The sequence below is a fragment of the Simochromis diagramma genome, unplaced genomic scaffold, assembly GCF_900408965.1.
Source record: "Simochromis diagramma unplaced genomic scaffold, fSimDia1.1 OVJJ01000463.1, whole genome shotgun sequence".
Classification (NCBI taxonomy): domain Eukaryota; kingdom Metazoa; phylum Chordata; class Actinopteri; order Cichliformes; family Cichlidae; genus Simochromis; species Simochromis diagramma.
In genome coordinates this window covers 741,257-763,504 of record NW_024386941.1, presented here as the reverse complement: position 1 = coordinate 763,504, position 22,248 = coordinate 741,257, and the positions used below count along the sequence as shown (strand labels likewise).

General features: G+C 43.0%; 2 protein-coding genes across 4 annotated transcripts; both read right to left on the bottom strand.

Annotated features, from left to right (window-relative positions):
- Nucleotides 1-345: 345 nt before the first annotated feature.
- On the bottom strand, nt 346-8,779 carry ercc2 (excision repair cross-complementation group 2). Its single transcript, XM_040037393.1, has 23 exons — nt 8,602-8,779; nt 8,253-8,352; nt 7,240-7,317; nt 7,096-7,158; nt 6,856-6,969; nt 6,647-6,763; nt 6,103-6,219; nt 5,745-5,868; nt 5,522-5,618; nt 5,190-5,323; nt 4,809-4,977; nt 4,584-4,702; nt 4,409-4,478; nt 4,171-4,240; nt 3,571-3,672; nt 3,362-3,425; nt 3,116-3,237; nt 2,695-2,787; nt 2,484-2,556; nt 2,266-2,336; nt 1,953-2,096; nt 1,676-1,819; nt 346-1,211 (listed from the first exon to the last, which is right to left on the bottom strand). The coding sequence occupies exons 1-23, from the start codon at nt 8,604-8,606 to the stop codon at nt 1,119-1,121; spliced, it is 2,283 nt and encodes a 760-aa protein (XP_039893327.1). The 5' UTR covers nt 8,607-8,779; the 3' UTR covers nt 346-1,118.
- A 1,029-nt stretch (nt 8,780-9,808) lies between these two features.
- Nucleotides 9,809-21,643, bottom strand: zgc:154093 (uncharacterized protein LOC777623 homolog). Of its 3 annotated transcripts, none has more exons than XM_040037396.1 (2): nt 21,467-21,643; nt 9,809-12,964 (listed from the first exon to the last, which is right to left on the bottom strand). In XM_040037396.1, the coding sequence occupies exon 2, from the start codon at nt 12,490-12,492 to the stop codon at nt 11,584-11,586; it is 909 nt and encodes a 302-aa protein (XP_039893330.1). In that variant the 5' UTR covers nt 12,493-12,964; nt 21,467-21,643; the 3' UTR covers nt 9,809-11,583. The 3 variants fall into 3 exon arrangements, with proteins under 3 accessions (XP_039893330.1, XP_039893329.1, XP_039893331.1); XM_040037395.1 differs by having other exon boundaries at nt 21,463-21,642; XM_040037397.1 differs by lacking the exon at nt 21,467-21,643 and adding an exon at nt 20,825-21,445.
- Between the last annotated feature and the right edge of the window lie 605 nt (nt 21,644-22,248).

Here is a 22,248-nt window from a genome sequence, read left to right as displayed (position 1 = left end):
AATCTTGTTTTGCATTTGCAGTGGTAGAAGACAGCCACTGCAGTCTGTTTAAAGGGCTGAAGTCGCACCGTGTTAGCTGCTGTTAAACGACAGTCTGTTACAAGCTGAGTGAAGCACATGTAAGAATGTGGAAAAGATGAATATTTGTTTTATATTTGCAAATTTGAGCTGTAATAAATTAAACTAAGACACCGATAACCCTTGTATGTGTGTTTTCTTTCCTCTGAAAATGTTTTTAGCTTTCATAAATTAAAGCCCTTTTTGTCTAAATATTAAGAGCAGCGAGTGATGGATGGACACTTTCGATTCAAACACTTCCCACAGAAGAAAAACACAAGTCAGCTGTTAAATACAAACATTTATATTCCAGCTTCCTGGTTGGAAAACAGTATAAAACAGCGTTTATGTACAGCTGCAGTAGAAAAGGAACCTGACAGTATTCTTGTCTGTATGACAGACGCTGCACAGACACCAGTGTTAGTGTCACATCTCTGATGCAACACGCTGACCTACTGACACATTTCACCAATCAAAAGAAATTTTAAAAAAAAACTAAATGAATTGAAACTTCTGCATCACGGTAATGCTGAAGACTGAAACACGCACATTTAGAACTTCGTCAGTGTTGCTGGATTTTCTGTAGCATGTGCGTCTGCAGAAGCAAAGGCTTCTTCCTTTGATTAATAAAGGGGAAAATAAGTTTCATGGCAGCAGTTTACTGCTCCGTACTTCAGTGAAAAGCTGAACAGAGTACTGAAATATGTACTTAAGTGGTTCAAAGGTCTGCAGATGGTCTACTCTGCAGACCGAGTGCAACCTTAAATACTGACTGACCCATGAGCGGCTTTGATTGAGGCTCACATCGTTGGTGTGGGAGCGGCTCTCCTGTCAGAAGTCATTACTGTCACCAGCAGAGCTGAAAATACTTTAAATACTTTTACAGTATTTTTACCACTTGAGGGAAAAACAGACACTTAAAACATAATTCTGAGTTTTTCCTTCCTAAAGTTAAGGTGGACCTGCCCTTTTAGAGCCGACCCATATTTAACCCTGGTGACAGCTGATGACTCGGTTTATGGTGCTGCTGTGGTGACAATGTCATACAGTTCGTGTCACCTTCAGGTCTGATGAGCAATCTGAGTGATTTTCTGCAGCATTTCCTCCGACTCCAGCTGCTCGAGAGTCAGCAGAGACAAACCCAACTGGTCCTCCTGGAGAGAAAGAGAGAAGCAAGCATGGCTGCCTGGTCAGCTGTTGTCCGGAAACGTCAGCGCTCATAAGAGCTGTGCAGCTCCGTGCAATTCAAACTGCTTTACAGCAGCATTTATTCATCTGATCAACAAAGTCAGGTGGCTCATGATCTCGATGGCAGTGGATTGATTGTTCTGGTGCCAGAGTTGTGCCAGTAAACAATGACACCAACAACTCGTCCGACACTTTAAGATTAATTTGCTAGATTTGCTAAAACTTTTCCCCATTTAAGGTATTAAATTATAACATTAAGTTTCATTAAGCTTCAGAAATGAAGCAGACTCTTAGACAAGAGGACAGATGTTTGAGCCAATCACGGGGAGAAGATCACTAAACCCACTGCTTTGCTCCTTTTAAACCCAGTGTGTTGTCCTGTGTTTGTTTACTCGTTGCAGTGATGCTTGTGATGCTTGGCCGGTTGTACCTGTCTGAAAGGCTGAGCCATCTGCCGCAGGAAGTGCTTGGAAAGCTGCACGGCCTCGTCCACGGTGAGGTTCAGACTGCCGTCGTTGATGTGCTCCTGAATCCAGCGGGGTAGCTTCCCACGTTTGTCTGCTCGTGCGTAACGCTGCAGAGCACAGAGGAGGTTAGTACAGGCTTCGCTCAGCTACTCCAGCGTCAAACTCGAAGGACTGCTTCTGTGAAGCAGAGTGTAGAAGCCTGGAGTACTGCTGCAGGATCAGACAAATATTCAGACACACCTTGTCAGCAAAAATCATGAGTCCATAGTCAGTTTTGCCTCGGATGGCTCTGCCTACGCACTGAGCCGCGTGGCGCATGGCGTCAAACGTCAGAAAGTCGTTCTCCCTGATCTGAAACTGATCCCGAAGGTACTCCAGCCGAGCCTGAGTCGAGTTACAGAGAGAGAAAAACCCTTAGGGAATGTCTAAAATGTGTGGTTTTGTTCCTCGTTTGACAATATAAATCCTTAAATAGCAAACATCACAGCTCAAACACAAAATATGAATAGATTTAACTTTCTGAGCTTTGACCCCACACAGAGGTGACTCTGACCTTTAGGATGCGGCTCTGCGTATAAACATACGGCACTCCAAACATGATGACAGCACGGCCATAATGGTGCACTGAACAGAAAACACAACGAGACTCAGAGTCAGGCGACAAAGCGCACGTTTGCTTCACCTTATCGTCTCCAGCCACGCAGGACTCTTCTTCTGCTGTTTGCTTTAATTTGTCCTGCTGGAGCCGCACAGAGCAACTCGATGACTTACCAAAATCGATCCCTTCAGACACTTTTCCTCTGGCCACAGACAGGAGGATGGCTCCTCGGCCGTTCTCACACGCCTAAACAGCAGAGACAGGTCAAAGGTCAAAGTCTGTCAACACAAAAGACCTGAACATCTGTTTGTTTGTTTGTTCACGGCTCAATTTATGATTTTGGTCTCTTTGTTAGTTAAATACTACTACAATAATGGGTCTGACCTCTTGGTATTTCTCCAGGGCCATGCTCGTCTCTGCAGCATCCTGAGTCTCGATGAAGATCAGCTTGTTTCTCTGGATATTCTCCAGGATACCCTGCAAGCGAACGTGACCCCAGACACAACAAAAACACACAAAATTAATTTATTATTAATATATTAGTTACTAAACGGACTGGGATTAAATAAGAGAATGCTTCTTCCTGCTCATTTTTGAACATGTAAAGTTATCTACTGTGATTATTTTTCTCTTTATGTTTTATTTTGTTTGTGTTTTTTTCCTTCATTGTTCTATTTTTTTACATGTTTAAAATAAAACCACTTCACAGATTACAGAAAGATGTGTCAGATTTCTACAGCTTCACGAAAGAAAAACGGCGGTTGTTTCAGTTACTCAGATGCTTGTGGATCACACACACACTGACCTGTTCATACCAGGACGCCACGATGTTCTCCATGTAGACGTAGCTGGTGAAAAACGCCACAATCCCATCGGGAACGATCGCAGACATCTCCAGAAGCAGGTTACCATAATTCCGAATCACAGCTGGAGAAGCAAACATGAAAATGATCTCGTTACATGTTGATGAAAACACAGCGTTGTCATTTGTAGTTGTACGGCCTTTGATTTGAGAGGTCACGCTCAAATAGCACAAGTTATTTTTACTAACCGAAATCTTCTCTGGTCTCAAACTTGGAGCTCAGGGCCACCTGGTCGTTTCCTCTGCCAACAATCTGTGGAAGACAGAAACAAAGTGATGGAAATGTTTATGTTTCTCTCCTCTTTTTGTTCATGTCTCCAAGGTGGTGCTGCTTTTGTGACTCCACCCAGGACTACAGTTGTTGTTGTTTTTTTTTCATATTAAGTGTTGTTACAGACCAGAGGGCAGAGGCAGGTGCGCGCCAGTGTCATGGTGAAGGACGCCATGGTAACCGGGCGAAAGTCAAGGATGCGGGGATAGATGTCCAGGGGGGAAAGTGTCTGAAGAGAGGAGAAACATCAGGGGTAAGATGGTGACATTAGATCAGGCTTTCATTTAGATCCTTCGAATCAGATCTTTCATTTCAAAGGCTTCAAAGAGGCGATGACCTGATGTCTGTTGACTCAGGAACAAACGAGGTGCTTCTAACAGCTTCACTTAGACGTTTAAAACTAAGAACAAGACACTGCAAGAAGGAATTCAGACTCCTGCACATGTAAGAAAAACTCAGCAGTCACACGTGTCGTTGAATAAACAGCAGGATTATATTTCAAGACATAACGTGTTGAATGGAAGTTTTACAGTATTATGATGTTATTATAGGAGGTCTGCAGGGAAAAAATGAAGCGAGAACTTCACCTAATTTTGTTTCAAAGAATAAAAAGGAAACTTGATTACTTCACTCACTGTGCGGACGTCACCAGATTGTTTTTGTACCTTTAATGAATAAAAAATGTAAATTAAATGTCACCGGACTGAAATGAGCAGGAAGTACGCACCCCTGAGGTGATGACGACTGACTGGAATCTTTGGAAAACTGGTTTGATGGCTATAGACGGGTCCATGCAGCTGAGAGGGGAACAGACAAACACACTGACCTGTGATACACAGATATCAACCTGGCATCTCCTTTTGTGTTAAAACGCTTTGTGTAAAAGAATGAAACTAAATGACAGTCACAGGTAATCTCCTCTGCAGACGGCGGCACATGAACTCAGAATTCATTGTGCAGCTCACCTGAAATGCAGCACGGGGTTGGCGATGGTCGGAGTTCTGTCTTCAAAGGGCTCGATGATGATGGTGAAGCCTTTTTAGACACAGAGAGATACTACAGATCATAATCCAACAGCATCTGCGTTTATTAATGCCACCGTGCTACTTGGAGTTGAACAGAGGCGGGACTTTTCACTACCTTGGCTGTAGGTGCTGACGAGAGTGGCGAAGTTCGAGATGAGAGTAACAGCTGAGAAGTCTGCGATGTCGGCGATCTCCAGAGTTCGAAGCAACGACTGCAACCGCTCTGCACAAAACCTGGAGATACAAGGAGGATGGATCGGTGATAAAGAGACGGGAAACAGAAACAACCAAGAGACTAAGCGAGGCTGTTCGCATTCGCAGAAAAGAAGCTGAAACTGACCTTAGAGGCTTTCGGTCGATGCAGACTTTTTCGAAAATGTCTTTAAGGAACTGCGGCGCGCTCTCCTGTACGACGTGTTGGACCCTCAGACGAGACTTCAGATACTCCAGGAAGCGTCTCATGAAACCTACAAAGTGTTCGGCTGTACGAATAGAGCCAGGCACCGCCTCTGACAGAAAGAGAGGACAGTTTGTGCTCATGTCTACAATAAGATTCGGCTCTTCATCTAAACCGTCCAGAAAGATTACAGTTCCAATGTCTGGAGTTTGATGCGCACGGAGGACTTAATAGAGGCAACTTGAAATGCTTACTACCAAACTCTGCTTCTAAACCAGCGCTTCAAAATTTACTCTGAGCTGAGAGAACAATTAAAGGAAAAACCTTGAAGGATTTCATCAGGCAACACCGGATTTGAGAGGTAGATGTCGGTTTCTCTCGCCACATTGGCTTCCTTCAGCCCCTCCACCAAGCGTCTGTACTCCTCCCTCAGCTTAGCAGCATCCGTCTCCTTTATCCTATAAACACAGGCAGATTACAGTAGCTTAGATTAATACTCATTCGTAAGATTTCCTTATTTTCTGTCTCTTTAATCTGTTCTGCAAAATTACAGCCAGTAAGAGGAGCAAAGACGTTCCAACTATTGGTGCAATCTTTCATTCGTTCAGGAAAACATGGATGCATTTCCATGTTGCAAGTAATGATGCAAGCATTACTTGTGTATGGTGTTCTGGAGAGTGTCCACGTTGGTCTGACAGCGGTCCAGCGTTCGCCTGGTGATATTTACGCTCATGGAGTCGATGCACACGTTGTCTGAGGAGAGAGTGAAAGAAAATATGAATTATTTTAAATAATTACTGTAAACAAATTCCTAAAATAGACAAATACATTCAGTTAAATGCACCGAATGTGCATATTAGACTCAGATTAATTGCTCACCGATATTATGAGCCTCATCAAATACCACTACAGATTTCTTTGCCAGCTCTTTAGACACCAGATCAGCTATCTTGGGGTCCAGCAGGTAGTGGTAGCTGTACACCACAATGTTGGCATGCAGGATCTGAGAGAAATCAAGAGGAAACAAGCTTCAAGATACAACATTAAACTCTGGATTATTCAGTAATGAGCAGCTGACGTGTTATCATTTATTTTCCAATTAGAGCAGCCAGTGAGAAAAATGTTTTTCCTATAAAAGCATGCAAACAGCATTTTACATGTAATAAAACACTCAAAATCTCATTCGTGTTCATATACATTACATGGTCACGGATTTGGCGTTTTCCCAGTAACTCACTGAATAGCGAGCCAGATAGTAAGGACACCAGCCCTTCCTCCTGCCAAAGGCCTTGAGGTCATCAAGGTTGTAGATGCCAGCAGGAAGAGGCACCTGTCGGCCGACTGAATCAAACTCCTGCAACACAAACCAGGTTTTCCTGTTTCCCAGTTTTCAGGCATTGCAAACCTACACAGTTTGTATCTGAGACTCATAAAACTTTATCAGTTCCTGAGTTCATGTAGGCGACAGCCAGAAAGCAAAAACACTTTTCTAATCTGCATATCTGATGGTGTCGAGTAGTGGCTGGATTTAGATTTTCAGGCTGATTAAATGCTCCTAACTAATCATGTCGAGCCAGTACGTTGTAATCATCCAGCACAGAAATGAAAAGATTACTAAAGAATAGAAACCTGAACTTGTTTTTAAACCTTTAATCCATAAAGATCAAACCCCACCCGTTACGTTGAAGCCTGATGCTGTCATGTCATCAGCCATTACAAAAAACAAAACAAAAAATAACTTCTGCTTCTGCTGAAAAACACCATCTGATGTGAGTTCTTACCTCGTAGAAGCGACAGACGGGCAGGTTGGGGTTGCTGTGCTGTTGTGCGCGGATGTACGATGCTGTCAGACTGTGGCACTTCCCATCGACTTCCTTACCGAAGCGCAGAGAGCTCACCTGTGTGAAGACAAGCGTGTCGGTCACTTTTGAAAGGAGAAAGCTGAATCCTGAATCGCTCCTCTGGCTTTGTGGGATGCAGGTGTTCATACCTCAGGGTGGATGCAGAGGTTCTTCCTGGAGGAAAGAGCAAGAGCCAGGAAGTTGTTGCTCTCTCCTGTTTCTTTAGTGTAAAACTCCATCAGCTTCCTCAGCTCCTCCACAACCTCATCGGAAAGAATCAAACACAGTCTGAGACGTCGGGGCTTTGAAAGCTTCTTCTTGTTTAACTCAAAAAGAAAGTTACACAGTAGAAACACGCTTCACTGACGACTGATTTGACGTCCACTCACCTTCTCGATCTCTGGAACTGTTCTAGAGCAGTAAATTAACTTGGTGACCTCCAGAGGGAAAGCCTGAGAGAGAGAGAACATATTTACATGCTAATCTGCCACCAGCTGTTAGTATGAACCGTTTATGAGAGAGGCTGAACTCACCCTTTGGTAGGCCACAATGAGGGACAGTAGAGAGATGGTCTTCCCTGTTCCTGATGGCATCTCCAAGACTCCATGACCCTGAACGGGAACAGGTTCGGTTAACACAGAAAGCAGCAGCTGAAAGTAAACACTCACTTTTAAACACGTGTGTTTGTGTGTTAGTGAAATTTGAGATGGACACACTGTACTTCCCTGAAGGAGCAACAAAACACGACACGATGACACAAAAGGTAAAATCTGGACTAAACACTGTAACTTTAGGAATCATCTCTTCACCTCCAAGGAAGAAAAGGAGGAAAAAAGTAACTCAAATTTCAAAATACATACATGCATGACTGGAAGAAAAATGTGAACTTTTCTTTAACTGGAAACAGCAAAGAGCAGAAAATATGATCATCCTAAATAACTGAAATAACAACTGGATAAAAAAAGATGACTCGTCTTCCATCTTCTTCAGACCAAAATGAATTTATCGCATCGCTTCCTCCTCTGTCCCCAACAGCAGCTGTACAGGCTTCATATATCACATGTCCTCCTTCACCACATCCATCTCTCTGAGTCCTTCCTCTTCTCTCCTGCCTGGCAGCTCCATCTTCAACACCCTCGGACCAATATATCCACCATCCCTCCTCTGCACACGTCCAAACCATCCCAGCCTCTCTAACTTTGTCTACAAACAATCTCAACCCTCTGATGTATTCAACTGTAATCTAACCAGCCTGGTCACTCACAATGAAAATCTCAACATCCTCAGTTCAGCCTCCTGTCTTTTTTACGGTGCCACCGTCTTCATACCAAACATCATACCAAGTCTCACTACCATCTGGTAAACCATGCCTTTCACTCTTGCTGATATCATTCTGTCACAAAACACTCATCTCCATGCAATCCACCTCTCATCTCCACTGTTCATTACTCTCGTTCACACGTGTCATCCAACCCAGGGTATTTGTGTAGATAGGAGCACTGTGCATGAAAACCACACCTTCAGATTAACCTCTAACGCCACCCACCTTGGCATCCAGCGTCCTCTTCAGCTCCAGCATGTAGGAGTACTGCTCGGGGTAGATGTAGTCATAGGGAAAATACACCAGCAGACCCTCAATGTTGAGCCTGCAAGGAAACAGCAACGATGCTAACAGTGCACAGCAGCTGTACAGGCTTCATTCTGGACTATCTTTAAGCCAAGTATGTGTGAATGAGTGCGAGACATCTAAAATAAAAGTTAAAACAATGATTTGGATAAACTAGAGCCACAAAACTCTGATTTTATGTGGACTTGGCTCAGGTATGTCACAGTTGCTGGAAACGCGCTAACACTGAAAGCCCATGTTGTCTGTTTGTACTCAGTAAAACACTCACTTCATCTTCACAGCACGTTTAGCGGCAGCTCCTCTTCTTTTTACGTAACTTGTGTTATTTTAAAACAGTCATTAAAATTTGAATGTGCGCCAAAAACACAAAACAAAACGCCGCATTAGCAACGCCACAGCCTGCTACAGCATTTAATTCTTCTTCGTTGATCGTTTAAACGCTATCAGACGGATTACCACCCCCTGCAGGCCAAAAGGAAAACTAAATACTCCTCTGTAATGCTTCGAAGTTACATTTAAAACCCGTTATTTAATCAGTTTATAGTTATTATCGCCTTTTATTTATTTTATTTATGTATTTATATTTATATTTGACTGCGACTACTTCAACTGGAAGTGTTAGCCTGCTGCTATCGACGCTAACTTTGACCACATTCGAGTCATAACAATTTCATTTCCGGTGAATAGTTTGAAAAAGAAACGCTAACATAAATGGTATACTGTGTTGCCAAACATCGACACAACCAGCTGTTACATCTTACTGTGTAGCGGTAAATGTGACTTTTCGGTCATCTTGCTTGTTACGTTATAGTTGTAATTCACAGCTGTGCTTTCTCCATGCTTTCGTTCATTATTTGGGCTTCAGCGTCTACAGCAAAGGCATGCATGTGTTGGGTAATTTCAGTATATTTTGTGTTATTTGGAATACCCTATTATATAACTTAATTTTCACAGGCTTTTCCGGAAGTAGTTCTAAGTCAGCTGCATTAATGAGATTTTAGTCATTTTAAAGAGTTGCCATTCCATAGAGTGACCACACGGGGGCAGCACATGGCAATAAAATCGCCCTTGTGCACACTAGAATCACTAGAGTCCTTTCAAAATACTCCTATTGGGATGAGTTTTTCATCCGCTACCAAAACAAAGCAATCTGAATTCTCAGAATATATTAATAAATAATTTTAAATAGACCGTCAACAAAATTACAGTCCTTTGTTGTTTTTTGCTTTCCAGGTTCTTCAGTTTCACACATATTAACATTTATTATACAGATTTACACTTTTACTGCACCTGCGCTGAATTGAAAACTAGTTTTTAGTAGTTTGAAATTTAATCTGAAAACTATTAAAAATTAATCTTTTTTTTGTAATTACATCTTTATTCACCTCATCGCTGCATGTGAAAAACACCCATAAAGTATGCCTACTAGTGTTAATGTCTGTAAAGTGTGTGTCTGCAAAGAAGCAACCGCAAAGTTTTTGCAGTAGGAAACATTTTATTTGTACATTTACAGATTAATTATACATCATAGATGACATTTGAATAATAGGCTACTGTGAACATGCAGACAGTGAACGTCAGGGAGGCAGAGAGTGAGCCACAGCATGTATAAAGACATATCTCAAAACTCAAAGCAGCACCTTTTCTTATTCTTACCCTTAAAGCTTTTAAACAACACCAACATTAAGCATACCCAGCTTCTCCCTGATGATATAAAAAAAAAAACAAGGTTAAACCTGCCAGTGAAATGTTGATTAAATGGGATACAATCATATTAGAGGATGACAGTAAAGTCAGCAGCAGCGGAGTTGATGTAAAAGAGTGGAGATGTCAACATTTCATCCCCAAATCACACCTTAGAAAGCAAAGATGAAGAATTTAACCTGCAGCATTAAACTAGTAGTATTAGCAGTTTGTAGCTTAGTCTATGTATGCAATGTTAACTCTGCTGCATAAATACACATTTATCCTGAAAGAATTAATAGCTGTGCAGCTGGAGATTCCTCCTGTTTTCCCAGGCCGATCTGGAGACAAATATATTTGACTCTGCAGAGAAGTGAGCAGGAAATCCTCAGTGAGAGTCAGATTAACAGGCGATACAGATTAAAGGGAGCAGTGGCGATGTTACTGCAACTGTGCTGGTTAACTTTGAGCAGGGCTGCCAACTTTCTGCTCTCAGTTGGGGTGAGATGAGGGTGGCGATGTTTATGTGGGACAATTAAACACACAAAAATGATGCATGTCACAGGTGAAGGACAGCCTGTATTTCCTCTGATAACTTGTTTGTTTTGCACACTTCTCTATCCCACGCTCTCAGCTGGGACGTACTTGTGGATCAGCGCAGCTGTTTTACTTTTCTATACTAGGTCCATTAAAAATGTGGGAAGCTGTCTCAGAATGTGGGACAGTTTTAAAAGATGATAATCTTTTTTTTTGTGTCATTTTTGGATGCCTCCTCGCTTTAAATAACCCAGAAAGAGGAGCAGCGACGTATTTTAGGTAATTTTCAGGATAAATCTGCCAAATTTGTTTTGCTGGTAAAAATTCTAAACGCCTCTTGGCTTATTTTATTGGTTAAATTAATGATTAAAGGTGTCGTCCTCCTATACAGCCTGCTGTTACGGTAAGCATCCATAAACACTGTAAGTTGAAAAGTTTTTTTGAAAAGCTTTGTTGCAGGGTTAATTAATAGTTCTAAATAACTAATACAGTTAGCTCTGTTGGACTGTTTGGTTAAATATGTGCAGCTGTTTCTTCTGTGGGGACTCCCACATGTATCCTTGTGAAGCTGCAGGTATTTAATACACTCACAGGAAAGACTTCCCCCATCAGCTGAAAGCAACAGGATGCTTATGGACCTGTTTTGGTTCTAAAATGGGCAGAAAACACCTGCCCAAAAATAGATGCAAATGGGTGTATTTGTTTTAAATAAAGGAGGGTCTGCAGGTTTGTTTGGACACCGTGAGAATGATGGTGTGCATGTAACCGTTGGCAACCCCGTGCTATAGTTTAAATGTCTATGTGCATGAGGTTCAGCTTTGAAGGCTCGAGCAGCAACGTCCTGCATTTCAAGCTTCTTGAAGTCTTTTATCACCTTCAGACTCGGCTCTCAGGAGTTGGTGGAAAAAAAAAAAAGTTCTCCTCCCTCCTCCGTCAGTCCCTCCATCTTTTGTCTCCATCAGTCTGTTCAGAGTTTTAAAGGATATATTAAACCATGTATAAATATATCTTTTTGTCTCATTAATCTCAATCACAGCTCGCAGTGGTTGTCCTCAGCTTTGTAGCGGTCCATGATGCTCAACACATCCTCCAGGATGGATGGGCCCAGATCCAGGTTCAACCCCGCAATGGAGTCAGAGCGCGACACACCAGAGGGCTTTGTGAGGCCGGCGTGGTGGAAGACGGTGCAGGGCGACTCGCTGCGTTCGCTCCGAAGATCCTCGTTGCTCAGGTAGGTGTCGGAGTCCAGGCTGAGGCCCCGGCGAACGTCCTGTGGCCCGCAGATCTCTGACATGGAGTCCTCGGAGGAGCCCTCAGAGAGGGAGCCGGAGGAGGGGACGAGTCTGCGGATGGCTGGGGAGAGGGAGATGTCACGGCAAGGCTCGGACGCCAAGCGACCCACCACGCCGTTCTCACAGAGCGACACAGTCGGGTGCTGCTGGCGCTGACCGTCTCTCTGGCTGCAGCCATTGTTCTGTTTGGGGCTAGCCGCAGGAGGCTGCTGATGGTGGTGGGAGGGACCATCCAGATGGAGGCGCGGCGGTTTGGGTGGAGCCTGTTCGTGAGCGATGAACACAGGCATGGAGATGGTGTTCTTCAGCAGGCCGCTGGACGAGTGCTGGTAATGGAAGCCGTTAAAGGCGTAGCTGTGCACGTCATCTTTCGCGGTGAGGCCCTCTCCCAAGTCTCTCTCCATGCTGTGCGAGCGGGCGTGGCCGTTCTGCGTCCGGCTCGTGGGTGGCAGCATGTCCATCTTACCCTGGAGGAAGCCCACGTCTCCAAACATGTCGCCCTCGCCTTCGGGCCCTACGTGTGCGCTGTGACGCACGTCGCCCAGCGGGGGGCTGATCATATCACCCGAGAGGACGTCCCGGAGCTTCAGCTTCTTTCCCTTCTTGGGAGTCGTTGTTTTTAGGTACATGGGCGTCTTTGCAGGCATCTTGATGTGGCGGTTGGGTTCCTCGGGCCGTTTGAGCTCCAGCAGGAGAAATTCAGCGGGAAGCAAACTATGCTGAGTTGATAAGAAGCTCTCTTGGCTGTTTTTCCCCACTCTCAGCTCAGATATTCAGTCTGTGCTGCTTCTCCAAGCGAGTAAACAAGTATTTAGGTCGGTCAGAGTAGCGATAGCAACCCGGCGGTTGAGCCTCACACTGACATGTGACTCAGGAAGGGAGAGGAGAAAGGCCTTGATCTCAGATCAGCTCCCTCTGTCTTCCCCTCCTACGCAGAAAATCCATATCAAAGCGAACGCCGAGCCCTCGTCTCCTCAAACTCTCGTCTTTATCCCAGCTCAGGCAAAGAGCACGCAGGGGATCAAGAGGGGGATCTCTGGCTGCCTCGCCGTCTGCTGCCCGGTCGGTCCTCCAAGTTCCTCAGAAACTTCAGGAATGTGACATCAAAACACTGGAGATCTGTGAGGAGAAATCAGAGCGAAAAGGGAGTCAAAAAGCGGCTGAAAGAGATCGAGGGGGAGAGGAAAAGCAGATAGATGGGACAGAGTGAGGAATGAAGCCAGGGGGGAGATTTACAAGCACTTTTTCAGAGAGCCAGAGGACACTTGAAGGAAAACACTCCAAGAATCCACAGTGTTTGCTCAGAGGGCCCTGCCTGCCCCACACTGTGTGAAAATGTGTGACTGGAGGTCCTCGGGCTGCTCTTACAGAGTCATGCATTAGTCTTGCATTCCCAAAGACCCTTCAGCCTCGTCAGTGGAAACAAATTACCACACTGAAACACCTCGTGCCTAATCACAGCATCTCATCAGGAAATAAAGTGTCTTTCCCGAGAAAGACACAGGGAACACCCGAAGCCTCGAGATCAGAACTCCAGTTATTTAACTGGTTAAACATGTAGAAGTGCAGGTTTTTCAGGACCACAGTTTATCCACAGCTCTTCAGTTTCCACTCTTTTACTTCAGTCATAGCAGATTAAACCTACTAACACTGAGAGTCGCCTCACCAATGGTTAGAAAACAATAAAGGGGTGAAAAAAAACAGGGAAATATCCGATACTGACAAAGTGTCTGAGGTGAGAATTTGTTCTGTGCTCAGTAACACGCTGACCTTATGCATCTGTGTTAAATTGCTTAGGAATGGAAAAAAACAGCTAGTGTGAATGGCTGAAAGAGGCCAGTAGTAAAAAGAAGTTTGTGTGTTCAGTAAGAGCAGAAAAGAGTAAAGTGCCAGTCCTTTTACTCACTGAAGTCCAGTTTTTACACCTACAGTGCTTAAAAAAAAAAAAAAGTATTAGAGCATCTGGCATAAAGACAAGTACGCAAATAATTTAGATATCTGTCAGGGAAAAAAAAATGACTGAATTTACGTTTAGATACCCAAATCTGAGCCGGCAACCTGAGAAGTGAGAAATTAATCAAGCATTCAACCGCTAAAACTAATTTATTGTTCGTGTTTGCAAAAAACTGTAATTTGGTGCCTTAATTAAAAAAATGTTTTAATATTTTTTCAGTATTTTTGGTAAAAGTACATTTGAAAATTCACAGATAACAACAATTATTATAATTTAATATTAAAAATATAATTTAAAGAGTAAATCACCATTAGACAAAAATAATAGCTAATTACCAGTTCTGTTAATTTAGGGCAGCTGAGGCATGAACCTTAGATTGTTTTTGTTTTTTTAGATCATCACCCAAACGGTTTTAGTTTTTGATTTTAGTTTATTTAAGGTTAGTTTAATAACCCTGGAAACGGCAGTACTTCCCTTGGTAAAAGCTACACTCGCTCTCTCGCTGTCATTTTTGACACCGTCTCTGCTGCACAGAGCTGTTGCTTTTGCTTCTTCAGTGACCCAAAGACTTGCATTCTCTTGCAGAGGAAATCAGACAAGCCTCCATCATTTAATAGGCGAATTAGAGAAAAGCTTTCCATGCATCGTTTAGAAAACCAGAAACAGCAGAACCAGTTCAGAGCCATCTGGTCGTATGTTAAAAACCAGTTGACCCACTTTTGGTCAACCTTTGGAAGAATTTGGTCTTGAATAGTTTGTTTTCTTGTATAATTTTCAGATCTTGTGAGTCAAATTGCTGCTTTATGTGCGGTCTCCGTGTTTAGAAATGAGAGAAGCACGCTCGCAATGAGCATAAAAACCATTTTTCTTTAAATCGCACAGCCGTCATGTGTTTCTTGTGACTGCCCGACCCTCACTGGGTGTGTTTACTGAGGAAGTACATTGAGAATACTTTGGATTGCTTAAACAGATCTCTTTCAACAAATAAAATCTGCCGTCTTGAGTCATATTCGTGCCTCAGTCTGAGTGAAAAAACTGTTTATCAGCAGGGTTGATTTGTGCAGCTCTGAATCGTTACTGTCCCGGTGTTAAATCTTTGTATTTCTGATGACTCTTATCAGTTCTGACTCAGTCGTGGTTATTTTTTTTAGCTTTTTAAATACGTAATAAACATTAAAAATACCAGAGTGAGATTTTTAGCTCAGCTTCAGAGTTTCCAGCACATCACAGAGGCATCTGAAGGGGACCTGTGAATCTCACACTGGGGTCAGACTGAGGTCAGGTTAGAGTACAAAAAACATGCGGCTTGAAATTTGAAAGAGGGTCTGAAATGAGTAAACTTTGAGTTCAGTTTGAGATCGAACTGTTTGCTTCTTTTATACAAGTTGCTTCACTTCTTCAGAAATTCTCAGTCCTCCTGTGATTTTGCTCCGGGACAAACTCTCATCGGTTATCAGGATTTTATTTCCGTCTTTTGGTATTTTCCAGCTGCCCCGTCAAACGGAGTTCTTGGGAAACCGCCGGCACAAACGGGAGAACTTCAGCTTTGGTGGAGTCTTTTCGCGTTGCAACATGTATCCTGCGACACATGCAGGCCACCCCGGGGACACGCTTTAATGAGGCCTGAAGTTTCAAAACACTGCTATGTGGAAAAAAAGATTCCTCACAGGTTACACCCTGGAATAAAAACAGTCAAACGAACAGGAGCAAACACATGCAACACAAGTGAAATTTGCTTTTCTCAAATTCAGTGAACAGAAGGAGAGGGGGAGGTTTCTTTAACCAGCATTCAGAGTGTGAAAACAGAGAGTGTGGCTTTGGGTTCAGGTTCATTTAAGACCGAGGTCAAACTTCACTGTGCTGATAAATGATTAGAAACTATGCAGCTCTCATTTATTCTTTTAATCAAACCGACTGGATGTGTTTTAATAACATTACAAGTAGTTATCCTCTCTGTCACAACAGAGCCCACTGAGCATTGGTGGTTTTTAGATATCTGAGTGAAAAAAGAAGTGAAATCTTATTTAAAAGCTGACAGGAGTGCGCACTGTGGTCTTCTGCTGCCATAACACATCTCCTTCAAGGTTTGATGTGCTGCATGCTCAGTGATGCTTTTCTGCACAGCTATTTGAGTTAGTGCTGCCTTCCTGTCAGCTCAGCGCAGTCTGGTCTTCTCCTGTGACCTTTGACATAAACAAAGCATTCTTGCCTAGAAAACCGACGCTCATTTTCTCTCTTTTGGACCCTTCCCTGTAAATCCTACGGATGTTTGTGTAAGAAAATCTCAGCAGATCAGCAGCTTCTGCAACACTCAAGCCAGCCCGTTTGTCACCAACAACCACACCACACTCAAAGTCACTTAAATCACCTTTCTTCCCTTTTCTGATGCTCAGTTTGACTTTTAACAGGTCGTCTTGATCATGTCGAGAGTTGCATTAATGAGTTAATGGCAGTTAAATAAAGTGGCTCCAGTTAAGCAGACCTGAATCATTTGTTGTACCGTCTGTTTTAATTAGGTCAGCTCTGACACACGATGGTCTGATGAACTCAAATCTCCGGGATGAAGACACACGGCTCTCTTCTGTGATGAGCAATCGGAAGTTCAGACAGTGTCTGACGGGTGAAAACACCTCAAAACCTTCCCCCGATACTGGCAAAGACATGAAAGGGTAACTTCCCACTTATTATTAACACTCCAGGTGTTTTCAGCCCAGTTAGCGTCAGGCCTCTATGGAGGCCTAAAGACTTTCTTAATGAGTTTATGGTTTAAATCACGAGTTTGAAGTCTCAATTAACACTATATGATATTCACTCAATATTTTGGTTTCCAGGAATTAGACCAACAAGGAAGATGAAGCAGAGTATGAGTTAGGGTGTGGCTATTTTGTGATTCACAAGTCATCATGAGCGGTTTCTCCCTCAGTTCCACCCCCAGCTGAAAAAAGTCAAAATGGTAAAAGGCTTCAAAAGCCCACTGATGGGTGACGTTACACTGGTGACAGCCATGCTTCTTCATCATCATCATCATGTTTCAGATGTCAGATCTTATCCTGCACGACAGCAATTACTGCAGGATAAACATAGTGTAGTAAGAAGTGAAATGGTTCCTCCTGAGTCGTAAGAATGTGGCTAAACTCCAACAAGACTATTTAAAGAAAAAGACACAATTGAGGTCACAGATAATCACGGGTCAATAAAAGCCGATACAGGCCTGATCTGTAACAACTACTGAAACCTCCTAAACCAACGTGGAAGTGCCAGAAACTGCAGTTCAATGAATGACCTCTTGATGTAGCCGCAGTGACGTCACCGGTAAAGTCCTCTGATGAAGCCTCAAGCTGAGGTATCCAACTTTGAAACGAGGGTCACTGCGTACTCATATCCCAACTAAGGCCAGCTATGAAACATGCTTTATCCTCCTTTGTGACTCTAATGCAGACCAACAGTGCAGTTTAACATAGTCCAAGTTCAAACACGAAACTGATGTAATGCACATAAGTTTATAGCCATTGCTAATTTTCAACAATTGTCCCTTGTTGGGCTGACAATCAAAATGTCCAAAAATAAACATTTGCCCTGCGTTCAGTATCACTTCAACCAAGCAACTGACACAACAAACTCATCGGGAAGGTGTTCACCAACGTCATAGAGCGAAGGGGACGTTTTCTATATATCAAGTCGCCCCCTGCTGGACAAGTAAATGCCAGTTTAAGGTATAAATCACCCATTTAACCTGTTTTCAGGCTCTGAGCTTGAAATTATTATCTGAATGACAAGTGGATGCATGCACTGGCGTAGGCTGCCTCTCCACTAACTCACCTCACTGAATTGCACGTCTTGAGTGGAATTTTTGGAGCATTTTGAATGATAAATAATGTGGGTTGTTATGTGGATATTGGTTCTATGAGCCCATCCAAGAAGCTCCAGTTCTGATGGGTGAAATTGAAGCCTATGATTAGGGACAAAACAAGACTTCACCATCCCATAGATGACATTATGGCATCTTTTATTGCCCATTGTACCAGATGTGATTTACGCCCTCATTTCCTTCATTTCTCTCTCTGCTCCTCCAACAACACTTTGCACAAACAGCTACGAGCAGCAAAGGAACCGAGCAGGGCAGCAACTCTCTCCGTCTGACAGCCAGAACATTAAGATGACATCATAAACAGCTCCGTCTAATTTGAGCCTCTGAGAGTCATAAAGAAAGCGACATTAACTTGTCAGCGCTCATTTTAACACAAAGGGGGCAAAAAAAATACCAGTTATATTTATGCAGCACAAGTCCAAGCAAAGAAACACCACGCCTGATGAACTAAAAAATAAATATATAATGAGACTGACCACGACAGTACAAAGACAAACAGGAATAATGGACCGGTCACAACTGGTACAGAAGGGTGGAGGCTTCTTCAGATGCTGGAGAAACAGTTTCTCTGGATTTTTATGAGTTTTATGGTTAAATTTGACTCAAAAGGCCTGGAAAAGGAGACAAAATGCTTAATTTTTTTATTTTTACCCATATTTTTAATGGATCTCTACGTGTCAAAGCTTTGTACGCTATTTATTTGTTATTTTCACATTTGCCAACTAAACTTTCGATAACATGGCCATCAAAACGTATCTCCAGGAGTTTCATGGTCTAACAATCCCAATATGCATCTACAATTACAACACCTACAGACTCAGGAACAGCTGAGAGCAGCAAACAAACTGCTGGGCCTCTCTTTTTGCTGGGCTTTTTACTCTGGCAAAAATACTGTGACAGAAAAAGTCATGTTTGTCCACTCACTCTCAACGAGTTACTCGAGTTACTCGAGTTAATTCATGAAATAAAACGTGTAAGATGCTTTTAAAAAAAAATAGTATCAGATATAACTCAATTTCTAACTAACAGGCTTCATTATTAGTTTTGTGGGTTGGGCATGGCTGGCTGGCCTCCTTTCTGAGTGACTGCTTTTATCCGGTGATAAAATAATGGGGGAGGTTTCTTCTGGGATGAAAACAGAGCCTGAAGGTTCAGTAACTAGTCTGATTAGTTCAAAAATGATATGAATCATATTCTATTCCGTCACAGTCATCTTGACCTAATTGAAGTGTTTTTGGCAAAGTGTTCCCCACCACCATCATCAAAACACCGAATGAGGAAGAATGGCACTCAGTTTCTCCTCTGGAAAATCATGCCTCAAAGTAATCAAGCTGTTCTGGCCCTGACTTTTCTTTCCTTTTATTTTAATTTGTCACCCATTTGTAGGAGAAAACGTGGTCATATTCCTGCAGCGAAGGCAGTTTTGTGTAGAAGGAGTCGCAGAGCTACAAACTTCGCTTGCATCTAAGTGACAGAGAGGAGACTGTTGTGTAATGTTATTAGTGAGGAAATTCAATCACTGAAGTCATCGCCATCACACAGAGAGACGCTCACACTGATGGCTGGGACAGACTTGAATTACTTAATACAAGATCACAAGGAGTGCAATTAATTATGCAGCCAGTTCCCAAAAGATCAGACAACCAATCGCAGCGCTTCTCATTTTTTAGTAGATCTCTCTAAAACCAATTTCCTATCCCTGGCTTTTACCACACACACACGTCGGGTATTCCTGTCTTGTGGGGACATCTAATGCTTTCCCTAGCCCCTTACCCTAACCATGAAAAATGAATGGCTAACCCTCACCCTAAACCTGACTGTAACCCTGTCACCCTGTCACCAAAACGACATTTTGAGTCTCAAAATGCCTTCAAACTTGTGAGGACCAGGATTTTGGGCCCCACAAGTAGTAAACTTTCAATTTTTGGTACCCACAAAGATATGAATACACGCTTATACACACGTACCCCTACTGGGAGCTTTGTAGTGTCGATGAAGCGTGACTCCAATGTTTGTTGTCCTTGAGCTCAAGCGTGGGTTCCCAGCGCAATTCTGTCTCAACCACAACATCAACATAAAACTGACTGACCTCTGAGCCTCACTGCGACACACCGAGGTGGGCATCACATACATGTGTACTCCTCCTATTCGCCCTATCAGCCTAAATACGAACGGAGGGAGAAACTCTCTCAGACGGCTGGTTGGTATTTCTTTGCATCACCTTTCCTGGAAGCTGAAATTTGGGCCACTGCTGATGATGCAATCAACCACAGAGGAGGCCGAACTAACATCTGTTTCTGCTCTCAGGCCCAGTTTGTTTAAAGTCTCTCCACCAAAACGGACCGGAGCCACCCATGAGTCCTGTCATCTCCTGGGACAAACACGTACTACACGCCTGAACGCGCGACTCTGCGGCTGCTTTCATTGTTGTTATTCTCCGCAGAGTGGCGCGTAATTGCGCTCAGCAGGCGACTGTTGACAAAAGCTTTTATTTTCTCCTCCATTAATCCGTTTATTTTTGCCATAAAAGCAAAGCTTACTCCGTCTGTTATCTGGCTGTTTTCCCACAAGGTGGTTTCACGCTAATGCAGTTTGTGTCTGAGAGTTGATGGTGACTAATTTTCCATCTATCATTCGTGCCGTGGGTGTACATCCAGCCTGCTTCTCCTTGGCTGATAACTCACAGCGATTATTGCTAAGTACAGTAAAGCAGACATCATGTGAAACCCCAGGTGACGCAATGTGCGCTCTAACGAGTCTGTAATGTTGAACAAACCCTTTTTTCAGGCTTTAGGTTTAACGTTACTGTTCCTCCCCCACCCGCTCATAAATGTCTGGAGGATAATAATCAAAAACATTCTATTTTTCTATTCTATTCTAAAATGCTGCCAAACTGAATGAAGGCGAACTCTAGTTAACTTCCCCTCTCTCCCTCCGTGCGCGTTATGTAACTGCAGCCTCTCAGATCATCCCATGTCCTCCTGAAGCCTTCCTGCAGCTGACTGATTGGTACCATTGGAGCAAATCGACACATGCAGCCACAGATACAGGTCCAGTCAGCTCTGACTGACCCACAAGGCTTTTGTTTTTAAGTATTAATAAACTTTAGCAGATATACATACATATATTTTACAAAAACAAAACATCAGACTCTTACAGCGAGTGTCTCCTGGCTGTGACCTCCACTCTTGGGTAGTAGTTTGCTCCTGAAGCAGCACATGTAGCATTGACGTGCTATAAAATCGAGTAATATGTCAGCCTCCCCCGTCTGGGGGGTGGGGGGGGATGTCTAAGGCGCTTCTTCTGCAACACTTAATCTTCTTAGAAATTAGATCATCACGAGCCCAGATGGGGAGCGATTGTCCAACATCGCCTATTCTGTCACTGCGCGGTGAGTCAGAGTTGACTGGTGGATGAAATAAGAGTCTGGCTGTATTGTGTCCCCAGAAAAAAAGTATTTTAGAAATTAAATTCTTTAAACACGCATAGCTTTACGTTGTTTATGACGTCAGGAGTCGGGGACACGTGCTGAAACCTTTATTTTTAAACACTGCGTTCCTTCAGATTTGTCTGCTCGTTGAGCCAAACTGCGCAGGCAGCGCACGCTGAAACTAAAGGGAGTGCCTCTCAGAAAACACACACACACATGTTCATAAATAAAATCACACACTGCTTCATTCTTCTTATTTTTGTTACACAAAACTACAAATCTCCTCAAAGTGTAATCTATGACCACAAATCAACAGCTGACCACACAAAAAAAAGGTATAATAAAGTGATTTATCTGATATTTACCTACAGTTCCGTCATTCTCCGGGAAATAAACCCACTCTTCTAGTTTGGTTGTAAAATCCACCGACACAGGGCTGAGGTGCAGGGCAGGTAAACCTCTTAGTGACGGCTGATTACTGTCTCTTGAGCGCTCTGAGCGGAGAAAGTAAACTGGTCACCTCTTCTTCCCTTACAGGAGTCAAGTCTGCAGCACTGAGCAGGGAATGCTTCCGGTCATGAATTTCAAAATAAGGTAATCCTCCTCTAAAGCAGCGGTCCCCAACCCCCGGGCCTCGGACCGGTACCGGGCCGCGAGAGTTGAGGCTCAGGTGTGAAATGTATAGTTTTCAGGGTTTTTATCGGTTTTCAGCGTTATTTTGTTATCGTTTTTATTGTTAACTCTGTTTTCCTGGGTCTTTTCATGTGTGTTATGAATAAATCTTCTTTTTTTCGATACTGGTTCTAGTTTTATTTTGTTGTATTTATCCGAGACACCTTAAAGGCCGGTCCGTGAAAATATTGTCGGGCATAAACCGGTCAGTGGCGCAAAAAAGGTTGGGAACCGCTGCTCTAAAGCGCTGTCGCATTTTGTAAATCACCCACCACCCTTGGACTCAGTGGGGACACTAAATAAATAAATAAATAAATAAATAAATAAATAAAAAGAACTAAGGCAGTATAAAATAACCTTAAACGTGATATTTAATCTTGAACATTTTTTGAAATATGTTACTTGTTTTATAAAATGTAAATATAAAAATAAATACGTATCCTTTAGCCCTGTCTTTGAGAATCACTTTGATAATGAAC